This window comes from Carettochelys insculpta, chromosome 4 (assembly GCF_033958435.1).
Source record: "Carettochelys insculpta isolate YL-2023 chromosome 4, ASM3395843v1, whole genome shotgun sequence".
Lineage (NCBI taxonomy): Eukaryota > Metazoa > Chordata > Testudines > Carettochelyidae > Carettochelys > Carettochelys insculpta.
The window spans coordinates 113,481,323-113,502,582 of record NC_134140.1 but is presented as its reverse complement, the minus strand read 5'-3'; the positions used below and the strand labels follow the sequence as shown (position 1 = coordinate 113,502,582).

Below are 21,260 nucleotides of genomic sequence, written 5' to 3'. Positions count from 1 at the left end.
TGTAGTTGACTGGCCAATTTGTAACTCTGATGGTTATCACTCTGAGGTTCTACTGTAGCTTGGAGATTTCTTGAAAATCGGCGTCCTTCCTTTCTGTCCAAGATATTGAAGCTCAGCTTACAGTCAAGATGGCCAATCATATCAGTTCCTGCAAAGTGAAGGATGTGAACCCTGTGGTGGTTTGCACATACTGGTTCAAAATGGTAACAGAAGCCCTAGGTCACAAAGGAGAACTTTTAGAATTAAAAATCTGAGTTTAATCAGATGCAAGTGAGTTTTGTTCCATCAAATGGAGATCAGCTTTTGTTCAAGGGTGGACCCAGCCCTGCTGAAGGGCTGGAAAGACAAACCTTGCAGGGCCTTGACAGGACCAATAGGCAGATACTAATGAAGTGTTTAGACTGTTATTATTGTATGTTTTCTCTGTATGCTTGTTTCTAAAGAAACATAACTCTGCTTTGAAGAGTGGGAAAACAATGTGATTGCCCTCGGAAAGAAAGCAAAGAGTAGAGACTGAACTTAGGCACACTGAAGTGAAGGAGCCACAAAACTAACACTTTGGTCAGGAAGGAGTGGGATGCAAGGTTGTAGCCAGAGAAAGGCGACAACTAGAGGCCCAACACTGGAGTGGGCATTCTTTGGACAGAATATGGAGAGGGATTAAAGGTGCAGTGATCCTGAAACAGCCACTCACATCCTTCACTTTGCAAATACAGTATGGTAACTGTGTTAAACTGCTAAAAATGGGAAAGCAGTCTTTTTCTTTCCCCTTTGAAAAACCAACCCAAATGTTTTGTTCAAAGTTATGAACATTTCAGAGCTACACACAATCCCTTTTCCCAAGTTTGGAATGTTGAGGTTCTATTGTAATTTTAAACCATTTAAAAAAATCTAGAAATGTTTTCTAAAAGGATAGTTTCTGGGTTTGAATGGCCTCTTATGTTTGCTCCCCAAGCAGCAAAATTAGGCTCTCACCAGGTTGGGAGCAGATCTGTTCTAACAATCCCTGCTAATGCAGATTTCCTGACCTTAACTTGATTAGTGCAGTTCTCAGAAATTGGCTCCACATTGTTTAGAGGATTCAACTGGACCTTGCTAGCAACAAAACAGAGCCCGAGCGATAACAGGCTAATTTCTGGAGAGACTGGAGGACATGTTTGCAACTCTGGCCTAACAAATATGACTTTAGCAAACACAGTTCTGTGGGGCAGGATTTTATTGCAGTTTTTTTAGTGCCACCAAGGCAGCTCAAATCTAGTTGTGCTTTCTCCAGATGCTGAAAATTACAAGGAATATTACTATGTTGCTCACAACATGTCCATACAAAGCATTAGGGGAACAAAACCCTTTTCCCTATAGAAGACAAATTTTAACTCTTGCTATTGACATCAGCCACTTTTTAAAAAACACATAACAGCTTATGCAATAGAGATGCAACTATATAGGGACATATTGTGGATATGTTAGAGCTGCCTTCTGCCACACCTATATCATTTGGTCCTAAAGCCAATTCAGCCCATGAAGAATCATTCCACTCTAAGGGAATGGTGACACAGATCTCTTACTCCAGGCATTACTGTGGCACCTGGTGCAGCAGAGAGAAAAACACACATCTGGAGGAAAGAGGTCTTTTCTTTTTACTTTCTTATCACTGAGTGCTGCATATTATGGAACTGCTGTGATTTCATGATAGTTATTCTGCCTAATCAATAGGCAATACAGTGAATAGGAAACATGGGAAAAATGATTCATATTAACATAGACCTTGTACTGTTAAGTGGGACATCAAATCAATGGTTAATAATGGCACCTCAAAGAAGAACCGATGCAATATTAACGACCACTGCTCTCATGGGCATTTCCTGCTCCAGTAGGAGCACAAAAGACTAGGAAGTAGAGGAAAGACGGAAGACACAAAAATGAGGAAGAAGCCATTCAGAAGTTTTTAAATTTCATTTGTCTGAACAAAAAGGAGGTTTTAAATCTCAGCACCTTGAAGAGTTATGTGAAACTGCGCTATTTCAGATTTGAATGAACTAGGGACACGTCTAAGGTTTATCTGTTCCACTTGTTACAAGAGAGATGTCCTCATGAGCTGCAAGGACATCTTCATAATTTACAAGTCAGAACAAAACAAAATTTGGGTTTCAACTGGATATTTTTTCAGTCATCAGAACAGAAGGAGTGTATCTTGCTGCTAAACTTCATGGTTAATTCCATAAAATTTCCTGTCAATGTGAATTTCTATCCAGAAATCAAAAACAGAATTGTTGGTTTGCTTCAACATACAGGCCATGTCAACACTTAGTAAAAACTTCGAAGTGGCCATGCTAGTGGCCAAATCAAAGAATACTAATGAGGCACTGAAATGCATATTCAGCGCTTCATTAGCATGTTGACGGCTGCGGCACTTTGAAAGTGCTGTGGTTCACTCCTGCACAGCTTGTCTACACTGGGGTCCTTTTTGAAAGGACCTCACCAACATCGAAATCCCCTTATTCCCATCAGCTCATAGGAATAAGGGGATTTCTATGTTGGTGGGGTCCTTTTAAAAAGGACCCTGGTGTAGATGAGCCGCGTGGGAGCGAACTACGGCACTTTTGAAGTGCCACAGCCGGCAGCATGCTAATGAGGCACTGAATATGCATGTCAGGACCTCATTAGTATTTTTTGATTTGGCCATTATGATGGCCATTTCGAAGTTTTTACTAAGTGTAGACGTACCCAGAAGGTTTTGGAGGCCCTGTGGCAACAGAGTGTAATCAGAATTTCCAGCCTGTACAAAGGGCAGAAATAGGCTGTCTGCTGCCACATATTGAACCTGCAAGGACACTAATTGGAAAGAGAAAAGTATACTGGAAATATTAGACACTAGGAAGAGCAGTGACATAGTGCAGATAATAAGCTTTTCACACTGTTGTCTGAATAACTGCACTATGGTACACAGTTCAGGAGAAAAACAACTGCTTAGAATTTTGGGGAAAACAGAAATAATGACATTTTTCAGTTCTTTATGACAGCTGAAATGTCCAACAACACTGAAACAATTTGGCAATATATGATTTTGTCTTTGGCAAAGGCACTTTACCATAGGCCTTTTCGCTGTAGATTTCAAGCCATCCTGTGGCATTTTTCTCCTAAATGGATGTCTTTTCCTGTCTGAAAAAGGAAACAATGAGAATAAGGTGTGTGTGGGAACATGCATGCTTGCATACTTGATAGATTTAGCCAGAGAGATAAAAGCACCTTAAATTCATGCACATTTTTATTGAGTAGTAATATAAAATGCTTTTTTCATTGTTACAAGTGCATGCTTTGATTGCCAACATTTCAGAAGTCAAATTACAAAGGCAAGGCTGTAGGCTGTAGTGAATTACTTGGGCACTTATACAATTGTTAAAAAATATCAATGGACTGTTTTGTTTTTTCTTTTTTCTGAATGAACCAGTTGTAACCCGTAACTGATATACAAAGGGAAAAAAGTGAAAAAATTACACATTTTGTGGCACATGACAGAACATAACAAAATGACTAAACCATTATGACATTAACAATTACCATGCATTTAGTTTCACATGTAACTACAAACTTATTTAAATTTCACAAGGTTTGCTAAACATGCTAACCATCTATATGTGCACTGACAAGCTTATGTTAAAAACTTTTTAAGAATACTTTCCCCATTAGATTTTTTTCAAAGCTCTTTTTGATTACAAAATTTCAAAGGCATTAAGCATTTTTAGAGAATATAAAGTACGCCAGTATACATACATTTCCAGTATAAGTCAGACCACTAAGCGCATTACAGTCCCATACAGGCCTATACAGCCATTTTTTTCCTTAAAAAACATGCATAGGCAGATTTTTACAGAATATAGATGCTTTTCACTGCACTTAATATGGTGTCTTGTTCACTATACTTAAAAATGCACCACTCATAAATATTTAAATTCAGCAAGCCACAACCAAGACTTGATTTACGAAAAACTGTCCCCCCAAAACAAAACAAAGCAACCCCCCCAATATAAACAGCAAAAAAGGATAAATGTTAGCATTATTCCAGTTTTTAAAGTCGAAGAAAAAGATAGTTGCTGCCAAATTAGTAAGGTAACTGTTATATTTAAAGAAGGGCATTGAAGCACACTAAAGAAACCTGAGGTAAGCATAATCTGTACAAAATTAAACTGTCTTTTTTTTTTTTGGCATTTTTAACAAATTGGCAACATTCTGTGTTTATATTTTTAAAGACTGCCTAATTTATTTTATAGCCATTGTCTGACAAGAGTAGCAAAACATTATCAATAAATAGTCCTTATTTAGTTTGTACATCATTTTGTTAAAAATGTTTTGATGTCATCCATATTTAGTGCTGCAACTGTAAACGTACAATAGTTAGTAAGAAATTAGACAAAGTTTTCATGTCCAGTAACATAATAAAAGGCCTTTCAGTAACATATCTAGAAGTTCCCAATGCAGTAGGAAAACATGTTCAATTCCCCTAACTTTGCAATATATACCAGCATTAGCTTTCATATTTTCTATAAGCATTTTAAAGGCATATCCAAAGGAGGTGTTTAGCCCCCACCCCCCCACCCACCAAAATAAAGTTTACGATCTCGTCTTAGATGATATTGTAAACTGACTCCAACACCTGGCCCCCAGAGCAAGTAAGCTATTTTCAGAGGCAAGAACATCCAACTCTTGAAGTGCAGCAATCCCATCATGCCCTGCAGCTAAAAAAACAGGAAATGGTCACTGAATATTGCTGCTATTACTGCCATTGCTGTCAGTGCCATTAGTCTCTGAGGTGATTGCCTTGTTGATGGAGTTAAGGTTGGCATCAGATGGCATGGCATCTCTGCGAGGAGGCATCCTCTCATTAATTCGATCTAAGCCTTTGGCTTCTTCAAAACTAGTGATCTTATGCTGTGGTGAGAATCCTTTGATAGCTAAATAAAGGATTATTAAGAAAAAAGGAAGTTAGCAAAAATCAAACTGTTGGTATTTTATCAGTTCATCATCAATAATAACTGAGAAATTCCCTTATTGTGATGAGCAAAATGACAAAATCCCACACGGACTTCTTACCATATTTGGGAAAAAAACTGAAAAATTAACAACCAATGTCTCTTGAACACCAAACGTCTTTCAATGAGATTAAATTATAATATTAAGTTGTCCACTTGAATTTGGTTTAAAATATTATGAAGCTGACATGAAGCTACAATTTGTAATTATGAGCAGTGCTATCTACACTTTGTTGTGATAAATTAAAGCCCTACAAAACACTGTACCCAACCTTAGCAACCTTACTCTGGTAATCCTCCCTTGGACTTTCAAGGGCCATTTTTTTTTTTTTTTTTGAGTAACATCTGAAAAAAAAGATCTACATACTGTGCCAATCAGAAATCACAGATGGCATAGAGTGATCAATTTGATGGTTACACAGTGAAGATATCAAACAGACTGTCCTATAATCCTTTCAGAATGCCTTACAATTTTTTTTAAATCATGGCTGAGCTGCTCATGTGTTACTCAAGAGCAGTAACCTTCTCGGTCATCTCCTGGGTCTGAGACAGTAATTTGGTTCAACAGGAGTAATTCAGTAAGGTATTTTTAGTCCAAGTCATTCTCTGGCATATTCATTCCTCAATTTTGAGAACAGATTAAGCTCGGACCCAATCATGGAATTTAAAAAGTCAATGTTATCTGTCCTTCAGCAATTCATTGATATTGGCAGGTACCCTCAGATTAGGCAAAAGTATCTGTAGAATCTGACAGAATTATTTTATTACAGGACTTATTTTTAAGGCACATCTGCTGAAAACAGAAGAAAAAAAGGCACGATAGGCAAGGAGTTATTGATGGCCATTAATACTTATTGTAGCCTTCTGTGCATTTTTCTCATCTATTCAAAATCAAATCTACCTAACCATATTTCCAGAATTTTGGTTGCATTTTGTTATACTTTTACCTTAACATGCCATATAGCAGAGATGGAGTGTTAGTACCAGGAACCTGAAAACTCACCAGGGTAACAAGGTGATGGAATATGGAAAGTAAACAACCCCCCACCTCACAAAAAATAATCTGACCCACCAGCAGTATTCACATGCTACCACAAATAAAAGTTCCGTAAATTCAGGCATTCTTGCCCAACTGTGACGTGGCTGGCACTTTCTCTTCTTAGCATCTCTTTAAAAAAGTCCCTGGTACCAACATGCCACTTGCTGAATGTTGTGGGGAGCACGGAAAGCAGCTGTCATGCTGAAATTTTTGCTAACCATCCCTGTGCAAATGCGTACACTAGTTTGTTTCTCAAGATTAATTTCTTTAACTAATTTCTTGGGTGTTTCATATTTCAAATGAACTTTGGTGTGCATGGGTTTTTTTGCATGTCCTGGTTTAACATATGCTCTTTTAACAAAATGGTAATTACTCAATCAAAGGGGGAGAAGTGAAAAGAGGGAGGCCCACAGCAAAGCTGCTTCTTGAATTCCACCTCCAAAAGATGTCTAATGAACACCAGTGCCAGACCCTTAAAGCAAGGTAAGTGGAAGGTGACTGCGCTAAGATGGAAACCTTGTCTCTTCTGTGGCCTGACCCTTCACTCAGAGCTGCAGGGGCTGATCATCGCACAGGATCAGGCCGTGGTGAATACCTGCACAGATGGTATATTTAAAACTTTTAAGGGGAAATATCCTTTTATCTGGCATTCATTTGCTTTATGTAGTGAAAGTGTGCATGGTTTTAATGGCGAGCCAGTGGCCACAGCAAATGAAGGAAAAACTTGAAGAATGAATATTCCTGAAATGGGCTTTGCATTCAATCAGTTTTACTTCAAGCAGACGGGTTATACACCTTAGTGGTGAAGTATGTGCTCTGCTGTACTTGCTAGTCAGACAACGAGTATTAGCAGTTGACACTGAGGATACTAAACACGACACAGAGTCACAGAAATCACAGAAAACAGCCAAACTGTCAACGAGAATGCACACTGCAGATTAGAATTTGCCAATAGGAATAGATAATTCCAACATAAATAGCAGCTCACTCACTGCTATTTAGAAAGCAGTTGTATTTTCTCTTACTTATTTTTTTCTACAATTATGATCACTGCTTTATACAGATCAAAAACAAATTCAAATAGCCTAAAAATGGCATTTTTCACATCAAAGCAGAGGACTATGACCCAAGAGGTTTTTTTTTGGTTGTTTTTTTCCCCTAATATATCAACTATTTTTTAGGGGGGCAAGAACAAAATACAACTGAAAAGAATTTTGTTTTAAAGGGGAACTTTGAAATTCTTCTTCCAAAATTTTGTATTACTGAATACATACTATATATACTTATTTAAATATGAAGTTAGATCTTAAGAGTATACGTAATAAAATCGTATATGGATTAAATTAAAAGGATCATCAATAAATCACCGAAGTCTGCAATACTGAGCATTCAGACATCTTCTGAGGCAGCCAGTCTTTATAGATCTCTTAGCTGGTGCTACTGTTAATAGTTGCTCTAATATAAATCCCTAGTATTAACTGACACTACCAGAAGAAATGGACATCTTGCAGACAAATGTCTCATGTTGTTTTACTTTTTAGAGAGACATAAAATACATTTGAACTGTCACAAAGAACCATTCAGAATTACTTTTTCTAACAATTGACTTCATCCCTGCCACCCACAAAACATGTTTATAAAGTTGAACATTTTCCTCTTTATCAATGGTACTGAAAATGATTTGAGGTAGAGAAATGATTCAGCCCTAAGAATACTGCTAATGCACTATGTGTCAAAGAGCATTTATTAACTCTGCTGTGTCCCCTTCTCTTTCAGCTAAAAGTCCCCTCATCCCCCGGTGATGCTAGTCAGTACTTAGTTTAATACACTAAAATTAGAACATCGCTGTACCTTTAAGAAAAAAACCACAACAAAAGACTTTCCCCTTTAAAGCAAGTATACTTTGGTTAAAACGGAGCCACAGTTGTTAGCCCAACACCCACACACTCTGTACAAGCTACAGCAAAATGAATACACCCAGCAGAGCCCTTATCTGTTGCAGCAACAACAGAAAGGGGACTGGCCAATTTACCTTCATCAGCCTCAATAGCCTCAACAGTAGCTGAAGAGAAGAAAGGGGTAGCAAAACGAATGAGAAAAATGAGCAGAGGATTTTAACTCTAAGAACAAGTCAGTGAATAGCAAAGGAGCTAATACACTAATGTTACTGTAAGTGCTGGATTTCGGCACAGAAGACAACACAAATGCTACACAAGGAACAGAATAAGTATAATTTGCAGGCTTGTTTGAGCTATAGAAAATGTTTTGAGAAGCTGAAGGATTCACAAATTAAATATTAAGAAATATTAAGAAAAATGTTTTCTATATTTGGCACCTGACCTACAGTGTACTGTGAAACTATGGCAGCTTTTACGAAGGAAAAAAAAAAGGGGGTAGGGAAAGGGAGAGAGGCAAGTGGCATAAAGCCAGCAGAAGATATTCACACCACTTATTGTAACAATTTGGAGAACACTGGCTGTTGTTAGTAGTGCACAGGTCTGAAATGTCATTTAAGTGAAAAAGGGCAAAATTTACAATTTGTAATATAAATATTTGTTCTCTTCCCTCACTTAAAAAACAAAACACTAAGACAGTGGGTTAATACAAATGGGGTCTCTTTTATTTGCAAATTTGCTCAGTATCAGCGCATGTACCAGCTCTATCCGCAAACCCCTCTCTTGTATTGTCATCTTTGCAATGTAAGCACTTTTAATATTTTAAATCAGATGGTATTGAACATATTGAAGGGAGAAATATGACACTGAAAGCTGCTGGTATCAAAATATATGACAGCTTGGTCCGAAAAGCCTTTTATGGTTAGGAGGTTGCTGCTCTGTAACGTACACGCTGGAAGCCACTGTTGATTTTTATATTTTTTAAATACATCCCTATTAAAAATCACCAGTCAGTCTGAATTTGTTCTTACAGCCAGAGATTCAGAAGCTGAAGTGGTCAGCAAATGTAATCTAACTTAATGATGGCATAGCCAAGATCTTTATGAAGAAACGTTAATAAAAAAAAAAAAGACTACTACTTCAGAAAATAGATCAAGAGGAAAAGCTTTTAGCTTTCCACCCTTTTTTCAAGATGAGATAATTTTTAAATAAATTAAGTTCTGTCATCCTTATGTCAAATACAGATTGAGATCAATGTTAAGAGATGCATATTGTCATCCTTTTGCATGGCGAAGTCACCTCTAGGAATCCACATACACCACAGTGAGTCTATAACTTGCAGGCTAAAAATTGAGAGGATGCTAAAACAAGTAACTGGAAAAAATGGAAACAAAACACTAAAAGAAAGAAAGTGACTATGATTAGAAATTCAGACAAATAATGGGATCTAAAGTATCACTGACACATTAGAAATAAAAAATGACTACTGAAATGTGTACTTCCATGAACTTACTGGTCACATTTTCTGTTAATACACACAGGACTATGAAAATGTGCTAACAAACTATGTAGCTTTCAAAGTAGCTGATGAATGGTGTACTCTGTGTTAACTTATGTAATGGTTTGTGTATAGTAATGGTTTACTAAACCAGAATGCTGCAGCATGAGGGGATTTTTTCTTTCAGCCATTTGAATTTGAACTTTCCATTGACATTCTGAAAGTTACTTCGGTTTGTAAATATTTTGTCTGGTTGACAATAACATGTTCCTTGGAGCAAATTCTCTGAGAAATCTAAAGAAATGACCACGAGAGGAGCCTGGATAAAGACCATAATTCTACTCAGGCATTGATATAGGCATTCTGGTGAATCATATTGCAGCATTTTCAAAGCAGAACATTACTATATGTAACACATAAATCACAACTTCCTCCCCCTCCCCCCTTCCCAAGAACAAACAAACAATCCCCCACACCACCGAATACCTGAATCTTCTAGGTAAGAGAAAAGAGACAGTAAAGGGAGAAATACAAAGAGAAAGAATACTCCAAAAAAGAAACAGGAAAATAAGAGGCTGAGACTGTGTTAAAAATATAATGTGAATTTCCATTTCTCACATGTATTGACAGAAATACACTATAGAGATATAAAACGTTGGGTGCATGGCATATACTGAATGATAATAAACACAGAAAAAAGAGCATATAATACTAAATTAAACACTCTTTTGCAACTCCAAATTCCAAGAGAAATGCTATTATATCAACTTTGTCCCTACTACATACTTACAATATAACTGTAAGAGGTCTTGCTAGAAAATGGGAAATAAAAGTTTACTGTGCTTGCACACACAGTGACCAGAGTATTAACAAGTCCCTTATTTCAGATTCATGTAGACTGTGTAATGGCTTTCTTTTATGTACCTCTTACATCCCTACTTAGCAGGGCCCAAAGATATTTCTGTTGGTGATTCTCAGTTAGGAAGGAGGAGATAGCAGATGGAATACAGACTGAGGGCCATTATTTATGCTAAATCTGTAGTACTGGGAACAGCAAAAGAGTTTTTTTTAAACAGGAAAAAAGAAGATTAAGCTGTGTTGAAAAGAAAGTACTTCATGGGTAATGCTAAATTATCAGGTTTGTAAAGTTTATTTTCTGATTTCTCTCTTTGAAACTCAGTTGGACATCGTAAGTCTTGAAAAGCAGCCTTACAAGAACCACTTATGAATATTACAAACCATCTGTTTTATTTTGCTCTTTAATTTTTTCCTTTGGAAGACCGATTATTTTTCCTTGGCTTCTGCAGCTCAATCTATCATTTTATAAATCTAATGACACACACAGAAACTTGCTTACCGCTTTGCAGAGTTTGCTTTCCGCCAGAGAGGACACCGCTGGGCAGCATGCCTGTTGGAGTCAAACCTTTCAGTGTCAGCACGCTTTCACTCTCTTCTCTGCAGAGAAGAAAAAGAAAAAAGAAAAAAAGAAAAGAAAAGTGTTTTTATCTTCCTAGGATTGGAATACAAGTACAGTAAACTTTGTTTTATCCGGTATTCAAACAACCGGAATTCTCAATTAACCGGCATTCCATCCCACCCCAAACATCCCCTTCTTACTCTAGTGGCTTCTGGCTCCTCCACTCTCCTGCCTAGTGCTTGCCACCCATAGTGGCTATTGTCCGCTGCTGGCAGAGTCTCCCTGAGTGGCAACGGAGAAGTGGCTCCCAGAATAGCTGTGTGACAGCTGACCCCGGCAGCAGCTCTCTCCCCAGAGCCTGCCACGGCAGCAGCTCCTCAAGCGGCTGTTTGGTAGTGGTTCCCTGAGCAGCTCCCCACCCAGTGCTCACTGCCGGCAATGGCTTCCCACCACCCCCCGCCAACAAGTTGACAGCGCAGTGGTTGAGCAGCAGCTGGTGCTTGAGGGACAGGGCATGAACTTTGTTGTCCGACATATTTAAACATCTGGCAACCTCCTGGTCCTGGGGCTGCCCATTATGAAACAGTTTACTGCAGTTGGATTGAAGAAAACACATTGACCCAGACCCACTGATTGGTGGGGAGAGGGTTGCAAAGAGGCAGTTGCCCTGGGCCTGGCATTTCGAAAGGGCCCAGAGCTCCAGCCACAACTGAAGTGGCAGCCAGACCTACAGGTCCCTTTGAAACATTGTGGAGCACTGTGCTGCCACTCCATGTGCAGCTCTGAGGGAGTGGGGATGTGTGTGGGGGGACCAGGGCTGACTGCCTTAAGCCCCACCCTTTCCTGGGGCAGGGAGCAGGATCCCACCTCCCATCTTGCCCTGGGTCCATGGTGGCTGTTAGTGTTGCAGCCATGACCAGTACAAATTACATCCTCCCCTAAGTGCCATTTTAATGTATAGCTGCCTTTGCAGGGAGCAAAATTCACCCTTGTGCAGAGGCCCTGCCCCAGACACCACTAAAGTCTCACTTCTGTACTATTTGAGGTTTCTAGGGGCATGTAGGTCTTGCCCAGATGCTCCACACAGAAATGAGTTTCCCAACATACGGCACTGTACACGGGCAGTTATCCAGCCACTAACTAATGTGGGCCTGCAAAAGGCTGTATGAACACATCACATACAACGTAATGTTGCTCCAAGCCAGAGGTGGCCAAACTGTTGCTTGAGAGCCACAAGAGGCACTTCTACTGTTAGTGCACCTCAGGGAGTTCCCAATAGCCACCTACTTGACTGGGGGGGAGGGAGAGCTTGAGACCTCTCCCCTTGCAGCAGTGTGGTCAGCCTCAGGATGTCATGCCCATGAGGTACGCCTGCCAGGGTTCTACACAGCCTGCCAACTGGGTTGGGGAGAGAGGGGAAAGGTGGCAGTTGCACAGGAGGTGGCATTTGAAAGGGGCCAAGAGCTTCAGTGGGTGGAGTTCTGGGCTGCTTCCAGCTGCTTTCACTGCTCCATGCAGCTGCAAGGAGGGGGGTCCAGTGCCACAATCCAAGCAGTGCTGAGACCTGACTGTCCAAGGCCCCAACCCTTCCCTCTTTTGCCTTGCCACTACCAGGGCATAGAGCCATGTCCCCTTTCCACCTGGGCCTGTGGTAGTTGTCAGTCCTGCTGGTTTCAAGGCTTCAGGAGGGGCTGAAGGCCTGAGCCCTGGTAGATGCCACCTGTGGGGTAGATGTCCTGAGTTCTGGCAGGTGTACCCTGGCTCTCAAACTTCTGAGAATTTTTGTATGCAGTGGAGGGTCAGTAAGTCTGGCGACAGCTTCTAAGTCATCCAAATGGAAACAGTGGGATGAGAACTGTAGCAGCATTGGTTAGCAACATATGTAACCTCATCTTAAACCGCATTCTTCCAGATCAGGGGCAGAAGGGGTTTGGCTACCACCTAGACTAATAGCCAAGTACATTAGTTGATTGACAATCATCATGAGTTACCAAGAAATAAGCAAAAGCATTATGTTAGTGGGAAGTTTTAGTCTTAAATTCACCACTGCTGCTGTGAAAATGAAGTAAATTAGCTGAGTTCCTGCACTCAAGGTAGATCATTTTAGAAAATCTGAGGTGTGAGTTTTGCAGGCTTCCAAATATAGAACTGTAAAATGTATTGCTCTCAAGGTACAAGGAATAGCATAAGGAAGGACTCTTCCTAACAATGACTGAACAGCTTGAAAAGAACCTTAATATGTCTTTAAAGAAGTTCAATGTTGTTTGAGTTGATACTTGCATTACAGCAAAAATTGAAAACTGCCCTAATTTCTTTAAGAGAAGCAAATTTTGATGTTTTTCTTTGAAATGTAAAATTAGGTTATTCTGGTGGGAGCCAGAATGCACACACACAGATGCAGAATTTGGCCCCAAGCGTACTATGTGGTAATGTATTTTTTTCCCCTAACACCACGAGCTGTCAAATAAGTATCGCTTTTGTTTAGTAATAATGCAGGGCCCACAGATTTGAGGATTTAAGAGCTTTGCTCTTTCCCCTGTAGCATATAAATTTTAGATTCTATTTACAGCTTGAAGATTATGCAGATTTTTTTCAAGATTTAAGAACTCAGATAAGATTCCTTCTTCTTTTATACTCCAATCAGGGCACAAAAGCAAAGGTCTGGATGTCAACTAGAAATAGCACTGCATTTGTACCACATTAAAAGGCAATAAACACCAAGCAAAGTTCAAAGCCCTCCAGTGACAATCTACTTCTTAGAGTAACTGCATAGCCTGTGTTTTCAGTTGTCACTTCACCTCATTTGTGATTGACCTTGGAAAATGATTCTAATGTTTCTTATGAATTTACTTTTACAGAGTGATGGTATTTGTCTGAAATTTGTTTTGAAACATGAACAATAAATTGGGTATTTCTCAAGCACCTACTGTACCAGAGGTTTATTTATTTATTTGGCTAATTGAATTCCCCCAGAGCCTTCTTCTCCATTTGTTGCTCAGATATTTTATTTCACCATGAAAGTATGATGACAAAATGTAATTCACTTAAAATTATTTCTGTAATCATATCAGGAACACTGATGTCGTGTAGAAATGTCAAGTTTCGGAGGCCAGCATCTGACGAAGTGAGTCTGTGCTCACAAAAGCTCATGCTCAAAACTTTTCTGTTAGTCTATAAGGTGCCACAGGACCCTTCGTTGCTGTGTAGAAATGGTGGCACTTATAACATTACATGATGTATCCAAAGCCTCCCTTTATATGATCGCTTTTATTTAGCAAATTAACATTCTACCTTTCAAAAGAGTGCAGTGCATTTTATCCCCTGGTTTTGAGGTGTTAATAGCTTATAAATCTCATACTTTTTGAGCTTCATTTATGTGGAAAGCAGCTTTCTATCCCAGCTATGTCAAAATGGCAGCGTGCCCATTCACTTTCACTGTCTACCGTTAAGGAAGTTATCACTACTCTGCTACAGATGCTGATGAGTCCGATGTGTTCATATGACGAGTGAAACACAGTAATACGTGCTTTTCTGGATGCCTAAAAAAGGCTTTTTTTTTTTTTAAGGAACCAGCTAAAATGGCTTTAGGAGGCTATGGATACAGTTAAATAAGTTCAAGGGACGATCCTTATACAAAGACACCTGAAATCAGGGAGGTTCAAGTCTTAGTGTGACCTCTGCCAACCTAGGTCTGCAGAAGACTGACAGATCTAAGGCAACTAGAGAAATACCATCATTGGCTACATCTACACTACAAAATAAAGTCAAATTTATTCAAGTCAACTTTGTAATGCTAGGTTTTGTGAAGTTGAAGTTGAGTGTCCGCACCGGCTAACAAAGTTGACTTTGTTCATCCCCATTAAATCACCAAAGTTCGGCAGCTGCAGCAGTGTATTGTGGGCACCTATCCCACAGTTCCTTTAACCCCATTGCATTCTGGGCTTTTTGCTGGTGCATTATGGGAGAAAAATGTCCCACAAGTGGTTGTGGCGGTGTTATATTGTCTTCTCAGACTGCATTGCTCTCATTCCTCTCCCGTTAAAAGCAAATGACCATTTTTCAGCAGGAGAGAAGGAAAAGTAGGAAATCCCAGGGGAAAGAAAACCAAAGAGGTGGGCTTCAGAAGACGAAGAACCCTTAGCAAATGTGCTCTGGGAACACCCAGATGACCAAACCATGGCGAGCACCCAGCTGTTAACAGCTGTTTACCATGTCAACAGGTTGCTCAACTAATTTTCCCCCCTGGAAAAAGTAGAAGAAACTGAATCCATGTGACTAAGGAAAGACTTCATATTATTCACAAAGGAAATTAGGGAATCCCAAGGGAATACCCACCAAACAGGTAGGCTTCAGAGGCTCAAGTACTCTTCACAAATGTGCTCTGGGAGCACCCAGCTAACTGGGTCATGTCAACAAGTAGCTCAGCTAATCTCCCCCATGATGCCCATCCGACTTGGGAAAGAAGGAAAACTAGGGAGGGGATCACAAAGTGAAGCACCCAAATGAGCAGTGGGAGCACCCAACTGACTGTACCATGTACCCATGATGCCCAATTGAAACAAACTGAATCCATGTGACTAGGGAAAGAGCTATAGAAGCAACCAGCTGACTGTGCCATGTAATTCTCAAGCAAAGCAGGAACGAAGGAAAAGTAGAGAATCCCAAGGGAAAGAAAAACAGTGACTTTTAAAAATAAGGGGGCTGACTGCCATATCAACAGGCTGCTCAGATATTTTCCCACCTGGTGAAAATATAGCAAACAGGCCACTGCCAAGACTGTGGCTCCTCTGAGTCACATGCTTTGGAAAGGGAGAGTACTGGAGTAGGGGGTCAGAGGCCGGACGCCCAAAAAACTCAGCTGGCAGGGGCCAGCTGAGGGGCCAATTGGCCTGGTTTGGTTTGTGGGTGCCGAAGTCGGCAGGGCCAGCCCTGCAAATGCATGTTGCCCTCTGTGGGGCTATCCCCCTGGTAACCTGTTGACATTTTTTAATCAGTTGTGGGCCTCGGAAGATTGGACCAGTTGACATGGTTCAGTCTGCAGGTGCCTAGGTGGAGAGGCAAGTCCCCGAAAATATTTGCCACCAGGGGAGCCATCCCCCTGGCACGTGTTGCCTCTCAGGGGCCAGCCAGCCCCCAGAAATATTTGTCACTGGGAGAGCCAGGCCCCTGGCACTGGGGGAGCCATGGAGAATGTGAAGCACAGAATCCTCCACGCTGTGCAGGCCAGGACATGCTGTGGTCTGGAAGCATAGTCTGCACTGCACAGCCAGTACGTGGTGTGGTGGGGTAGGGGCTAGCCCGCTAGCTGCACGGTGCCAGTGTGGGAGGGAAGCTGCCCTGTACAAATGTGAAACATAGAGGAGAAGTTTCTCAGTCTCTCCTGCCACATCCTCTGCAGGGAATAAGCCTTCACCCCACACAGGGCAGGACATGCTGCTGTTTGATGTGACTTTGTTGGGTCCCCACAGCCAGCCCACCACGTGGTGTGGTGAGGCAGGGGCTAGCCTACCAGCCAAAATGAGATCATGGCTCTCCTGATGGCTCCAGGTTGGGGCTCTCTCATGGCTAGATGTGGTTGCCATCCTGATCATAAAGAAATTAATTCAAATTGCTGTCATTCAATTCCCTCAGGCTCTAACTGTTCCACTGTGCTCTAATAAGGGAAGAGAGAGAAAGTGAATGCATTTGCAAGCATGAGAATGACTCAGTAGCTTGGTGGCTGGGGAATTCACATGGAAGGTGGATCCAGTCCCCCTGTCATATTAACGATATTTTAAATTATTTATCCAGAATGGGGCATCTTCAACAGGAAACTCTGAGGAAACCCCAAATCAGATTACTACTTAAACCAGTGTTTAGGTTGCTCATTTGAGATTTGTCAGATCCATGCTCAATAACTTCATCCCCTCCTCTGGAAAGGGAAGCTTGAACTAGAGGTCTCCCACATTTCAAGCAAAGTTATGAGGGAACCCACTGTTCTCCTTCTCTCATGCCAGCTGAGGCAGGGAGAAGCCAAACATGCTGGTGTTTGGAATATTCAAAGGACCTGCCTCTTCCTAACCTTCATACGGAGAGCCTAATCACCAAACCCAGCCTTTGATTTTCAAGGTGCCTAAAAGCATGAGCAGAAAACCTAGGTCTCTGTGCTTAAAGTTACTTAACAAAAGATCTGCTTTATTTTGACTCTACTTCCAACTGGCTGCGGATAACCAGACTTGCACATCCTCTCACCCCCCTTTTTTTTTTTTTTTTTTGTCTAGGAAGCTCAGCCCTGCAAGGTATAGTCCTCAACATTAAACGGCCAGTCCTGAAAAGCTCTTGCAAGGAGCTGAGTGCCATCAATGCCATTAACTTCATCATGTTCAATACCGTGAAGGATCAGGTACCACAATTTCCCATTCTTCTGTATCATTATGCTGGGTGCTGTGATCCGCTAGAGGCAGAGAAATAGAACCACCTGTCATGCAGAAGGTAATGGTAATGAAACCTTTTGCAGATATATTTTATTTGAAGTCATTTGGAATCTTTGGGAGGAAAGATGTTGTAAGGCCAGGATTTTCAAGGGTGCTTCAAATGTTTCCACAATTCAAACACAGTATTTACAGCCTAGTTTTCAGAAAGTGTTGAAACTCAATGTCAGAAGTCTTTAAAGAGGTCATATTAGGCACACAAGTATTAAACCACCTCCAACTGAGCACCACTTGTTATTCTTGAAGATCTGTGCCTTGCAGTATATATTGTTAGGGTACCATTAAATACTAAGTAAATCAGATGAACACCCACCATCAAAACTCCTTTGTATATTTTAATCTAGACTTTTGTTTAGCCTGTTTGATATTAAGAGATGCTTAGAAATATAACCTGGCTGCCTCACAGACTTCTCTTTGAGGTTATGCTTTAGTACTCTGTTGTCAATTTGCTATGTAAGACCCTGATCCTGAAGTCTGGTTACCTGAGGTGCCCACATTGCCCACTTGCTGTAAATTGCAGGTTCCAAACCACAATTCAGTGATTCCAGTGACCTTCTCTGTAATCTTGAGTGTAGCCTTCAAATAATTACTTTTGGGGAGGGGAAATAATACCGTTAACTAGAGAAAATAGCACATCAAATGATGCTATGAAACACCTGGAAAAACTTAAGCATATTGTATTATTTGCAATGGTTATAAAATATGGATCGCAGCCAAGCAATATTTAATGGCATGAGGAAATATTGCTTCTACTGAGAGGAAAAAAGTGAGTTTTCCAAGAAGAGCATTAAGAACAACTCTGGATGGTATGTTTTCTATAATACTTAGAAACATCAGCTAGAACAGTGGTGTCCAAAAGAAATTTCAGCATCTCCACGGCCTGCCCCTCCCCTCAAGCCAGCCACACACCCCAACCCAAAATTACTCACCAGAGGCATGCTGGCACATTGGAGCATCAAAAAGTTACTAAGGGTGTGTCAACACAGCAAAGCTATTTCGGAATACTGGCCATTATTCTGAAATAGCTTTGCAAGCATCTGCATAATACAAATTTAAATTCTTATCTCTTTTAAATATTCCTTTTTGCTCATTACCATGCACCTTCCAGAAGGAAAGGGGCTGTGCAGACGCAGCCTTTGTGTGTAGATGCACGATTTCAAAATAAGGTATTCCATAAAATCTTTTCAGGAATAGCTTATTTCAAAATAATGCTGCTGTATAGACATAGCCTAATGGAGCAATGATACAGTGCTCTGGCAATATAAAAGCTGATTCTTTAAACAAAGTCCTACCTTAGGACAGAGAACACCCTGGCCATCTTTCCTATTGCTCGGATCTTGTTCCTGATAACCTCCTTTCGAGCTGCAGCTGTTGCTCCTGTGCAAAATAAAACGTTGAAATAAAAGTTAATAATTGATAAGCACCACATCACTACTTTCTATTTTGAACACAATAATTTCACAAATCTGACTCATGTCACAATATACTGATTGGCTCTATCTTAATGCAGTTAGCCAAATTAAGGTGCTACTTCTGTAATGGTGATTTTGGTAATTTACAATTAAAAACATTTCTATCACTTCTGAACACTCATATTACAAGTCCCCTGAGAAATGCATATAATTATTTTCCAGCTACCCATTAAAGCAGCTTGGGTTTTCATCCCTGCAAATTAATTTTGTGCTTCAAATTTGGGAACCTCACCATATCATAGTACAAACAGGGTGAGTCAGTCAATCAAGGTGCTGAAAACAGCACTGAATTAATAACAGTATCTGCATCCTGAAATTTCGTCAAGGTTTTACTAAGAAAGAGTTAACAAAAACTACCCAGATAAAACGTATTTCTTAATCTTGCCATTTTAAATGCGAATGCATGAGATTTCATAATTATGGCTCATTTTCATGAGACCCAGAAAAATGTCTCATAAAATTAGGCACACAGCACAGATTTCAATCTGGCATCTGTCACCAAGATAAAAGTCCTTCCCCTTGCTTTTGGGCCTGTATAACTTACTCACTCTCCTTATCTTTCCTTCTTTGCTATAGCATCTAACATTCACTAATATGTTATCTAACATTCACTGACACGTTGCTACAGAATATTTTCTGGTGTTCCAAATCCTGTTGCCCAAACCTGTATGTCTTCTATCATGCCAGGAAGTACTGGGATGAAATAGCCTCCTTACATTGTTCCATATTACAGCATGTTACAATAAGGATTTGTCTTCACAAGCAGTCCCAGCAAGCTGGGACAGGGCCCATGATTTCTTCTGTAAGTGCACATTTTATGAAAGGACAAGAGGGACAAGCTTGAACTTTCTGGAGCCTACTGATGAAGAATGGGAGAAAGGCAATGAAGGCAAGCAGTTTTCCCTTCATCCCCACCTCTCCAAATTTGCACCCACATGCTGAAGTAGTTGACTGCGCTACTTGGAGCAGTCCAGCTGCGTATACTTGAAGGCACGCTGGTGAGGAAGGGAAACTTCCCAAGACTCAACAGTATATGCAAGGTGAAGGAAGGAAAAGAGTGCAAGAATGTTTAAGTCTCTTAACTGTGCTCATGGAGTTATACCCTTCTCAAAAAATTGGAGGACAGTGTGAAACATACTCCAGCACAATGTGGGGGAAAATCTTAGGCACAACCTACTTTCAACCATGTTGCTTATCCAGTCATGCCACCCAAGGCTTGACTAATATCCATACCTATTCATCTCAGTTTTAGGGACTTCCTTTGGGATAGCATCTTTGGATAGTCCTGAGTATAACTTTGGCACAGTTTCATGTGTACCACCAAACAGTTAGAATTTCTCAGGACAAATGTGCAGTAGAAGGAAGATAGGGTGCATGGTACTGTGTCAATGTCACTGTAAAAGCAGGGTTTTGCAGAGCACTGACAATACGTAAGAACACAGAAGAGGGGTGAAACACTATTATAGTCTCATCATGTTTTGACATACCATGTGAAACATTAATTTCTGGAAATGACTGTGGCTTCCACTCTAATATCTTTAAAACTCCAGTTATTTTTATGACTTTTTCATTTATTATTAGATTGTAGACCCAAGACAGGCCATTGTGATCATCAACTCTGGCTTCCTGCATATCACGACCCAGAAAAATCCTCAGTTCCTCTAGCTGAAGCTGTACCTTTTTTCAGAGTTCTGGCAACCTGCTGCATTTAATCTCTGAATCATTCTAGCTACAGCTAACAAAGCAATCATCAGTAGGAAAGCACTGAGAGGCATCATGTTGCTGGACACAATACAGGATAACATAGCACAACCAAAAAATGGCAGATTCTGTCTCATTATGCTCACAGAGGGCAGAGGTAAGGCTGTGTGGCCCCATCAGGGCAGTATGTCATCTCTAGACTTTTAGAGGTTTATGTACGGGTTCATTTGATGTTCTGGAATGGCATGGACCAAGGTGGTCAACCTTAACTCTACATTGTTTGTCAGAGGCTAGAAATGGATGATAGGGGAGGAATCACTATGATTATTACCTGTTCGGTATGCACCCTTCTGAGGCATCAGGCATTGGCCTCTGTTAGAAGACAGAATACTGGGCTTGAGGGACATTTGGTCTGACCCAGTATGGCCGCTCTTATGTTCTTATTACTAGCAACATTATTATTCTCTTGGACACTGAATTAGTTACAATTCAGCATGATCACAAAAGACAAATATTGTCTGTATTTCCAAGGAAAGTAACCACTTGAGTCAAACACACAAAATTCTGATATCTTAGAAAAAATATTAGCTCCACTTTATAAAAAGTCCCACATTACTAAAAGAACCAAATCTTAAAAAGATCATCATCTTAGGTCTAAGTGAAAGAAAAATTTAATTTGCTGGATGTCCAAGAAACAATTTCTATGTGAACTGAAGTTTTGGCTACACAGAAACTATATTA

The 21,260-nt window shown here is 40.3% G+C and overlaps 1 protein-coding gene across 7 annotated transcripts in view; it reads right to left on the bottom strand.

Annotated features, from left to right (window-relative positions):
• Nucleotides 1-4,601: 4,601 nt before the first annotated feature.
• Nucleotides 4,602-21,260, bottom strand: part of PPP3CA (protein phosphatase 3 catalytic subunit alpha) — a 288,298-nt gene continuing 271,639 nt past the window's right edge. For 5 of the 7 annotated variants that reach the window (XM_074993513.1, XM_074993506.1, XM_074993507.1 and 2 more), the window contains 4 exons: nt 18,639-18,723; nt 10,817-10,914; nt 8,099-8,128; nt 4,602-4,949 (listed from right to left, as the gene is read on the bottom strand). In XM_074993513.1, the coding sequence (XP_074849614.1) occupies nt 4,753-4,949; nt 8,099-8,128; nt 10,817-10,914; nt 18,639-18,723 (410 nt within the window). In that variant the 3' untranslated portion in view covers nt 4,602-4,752. The remainder of the gene's footprint in view (nt 4,950-8,098; nt 8,129-10,816; nt 10,915-18,638; nt 18,724-21,260) is intronic. The other 2 variants (XM_074993510.1, XM_074993511.1) reach the window with 1 other exon arrangement.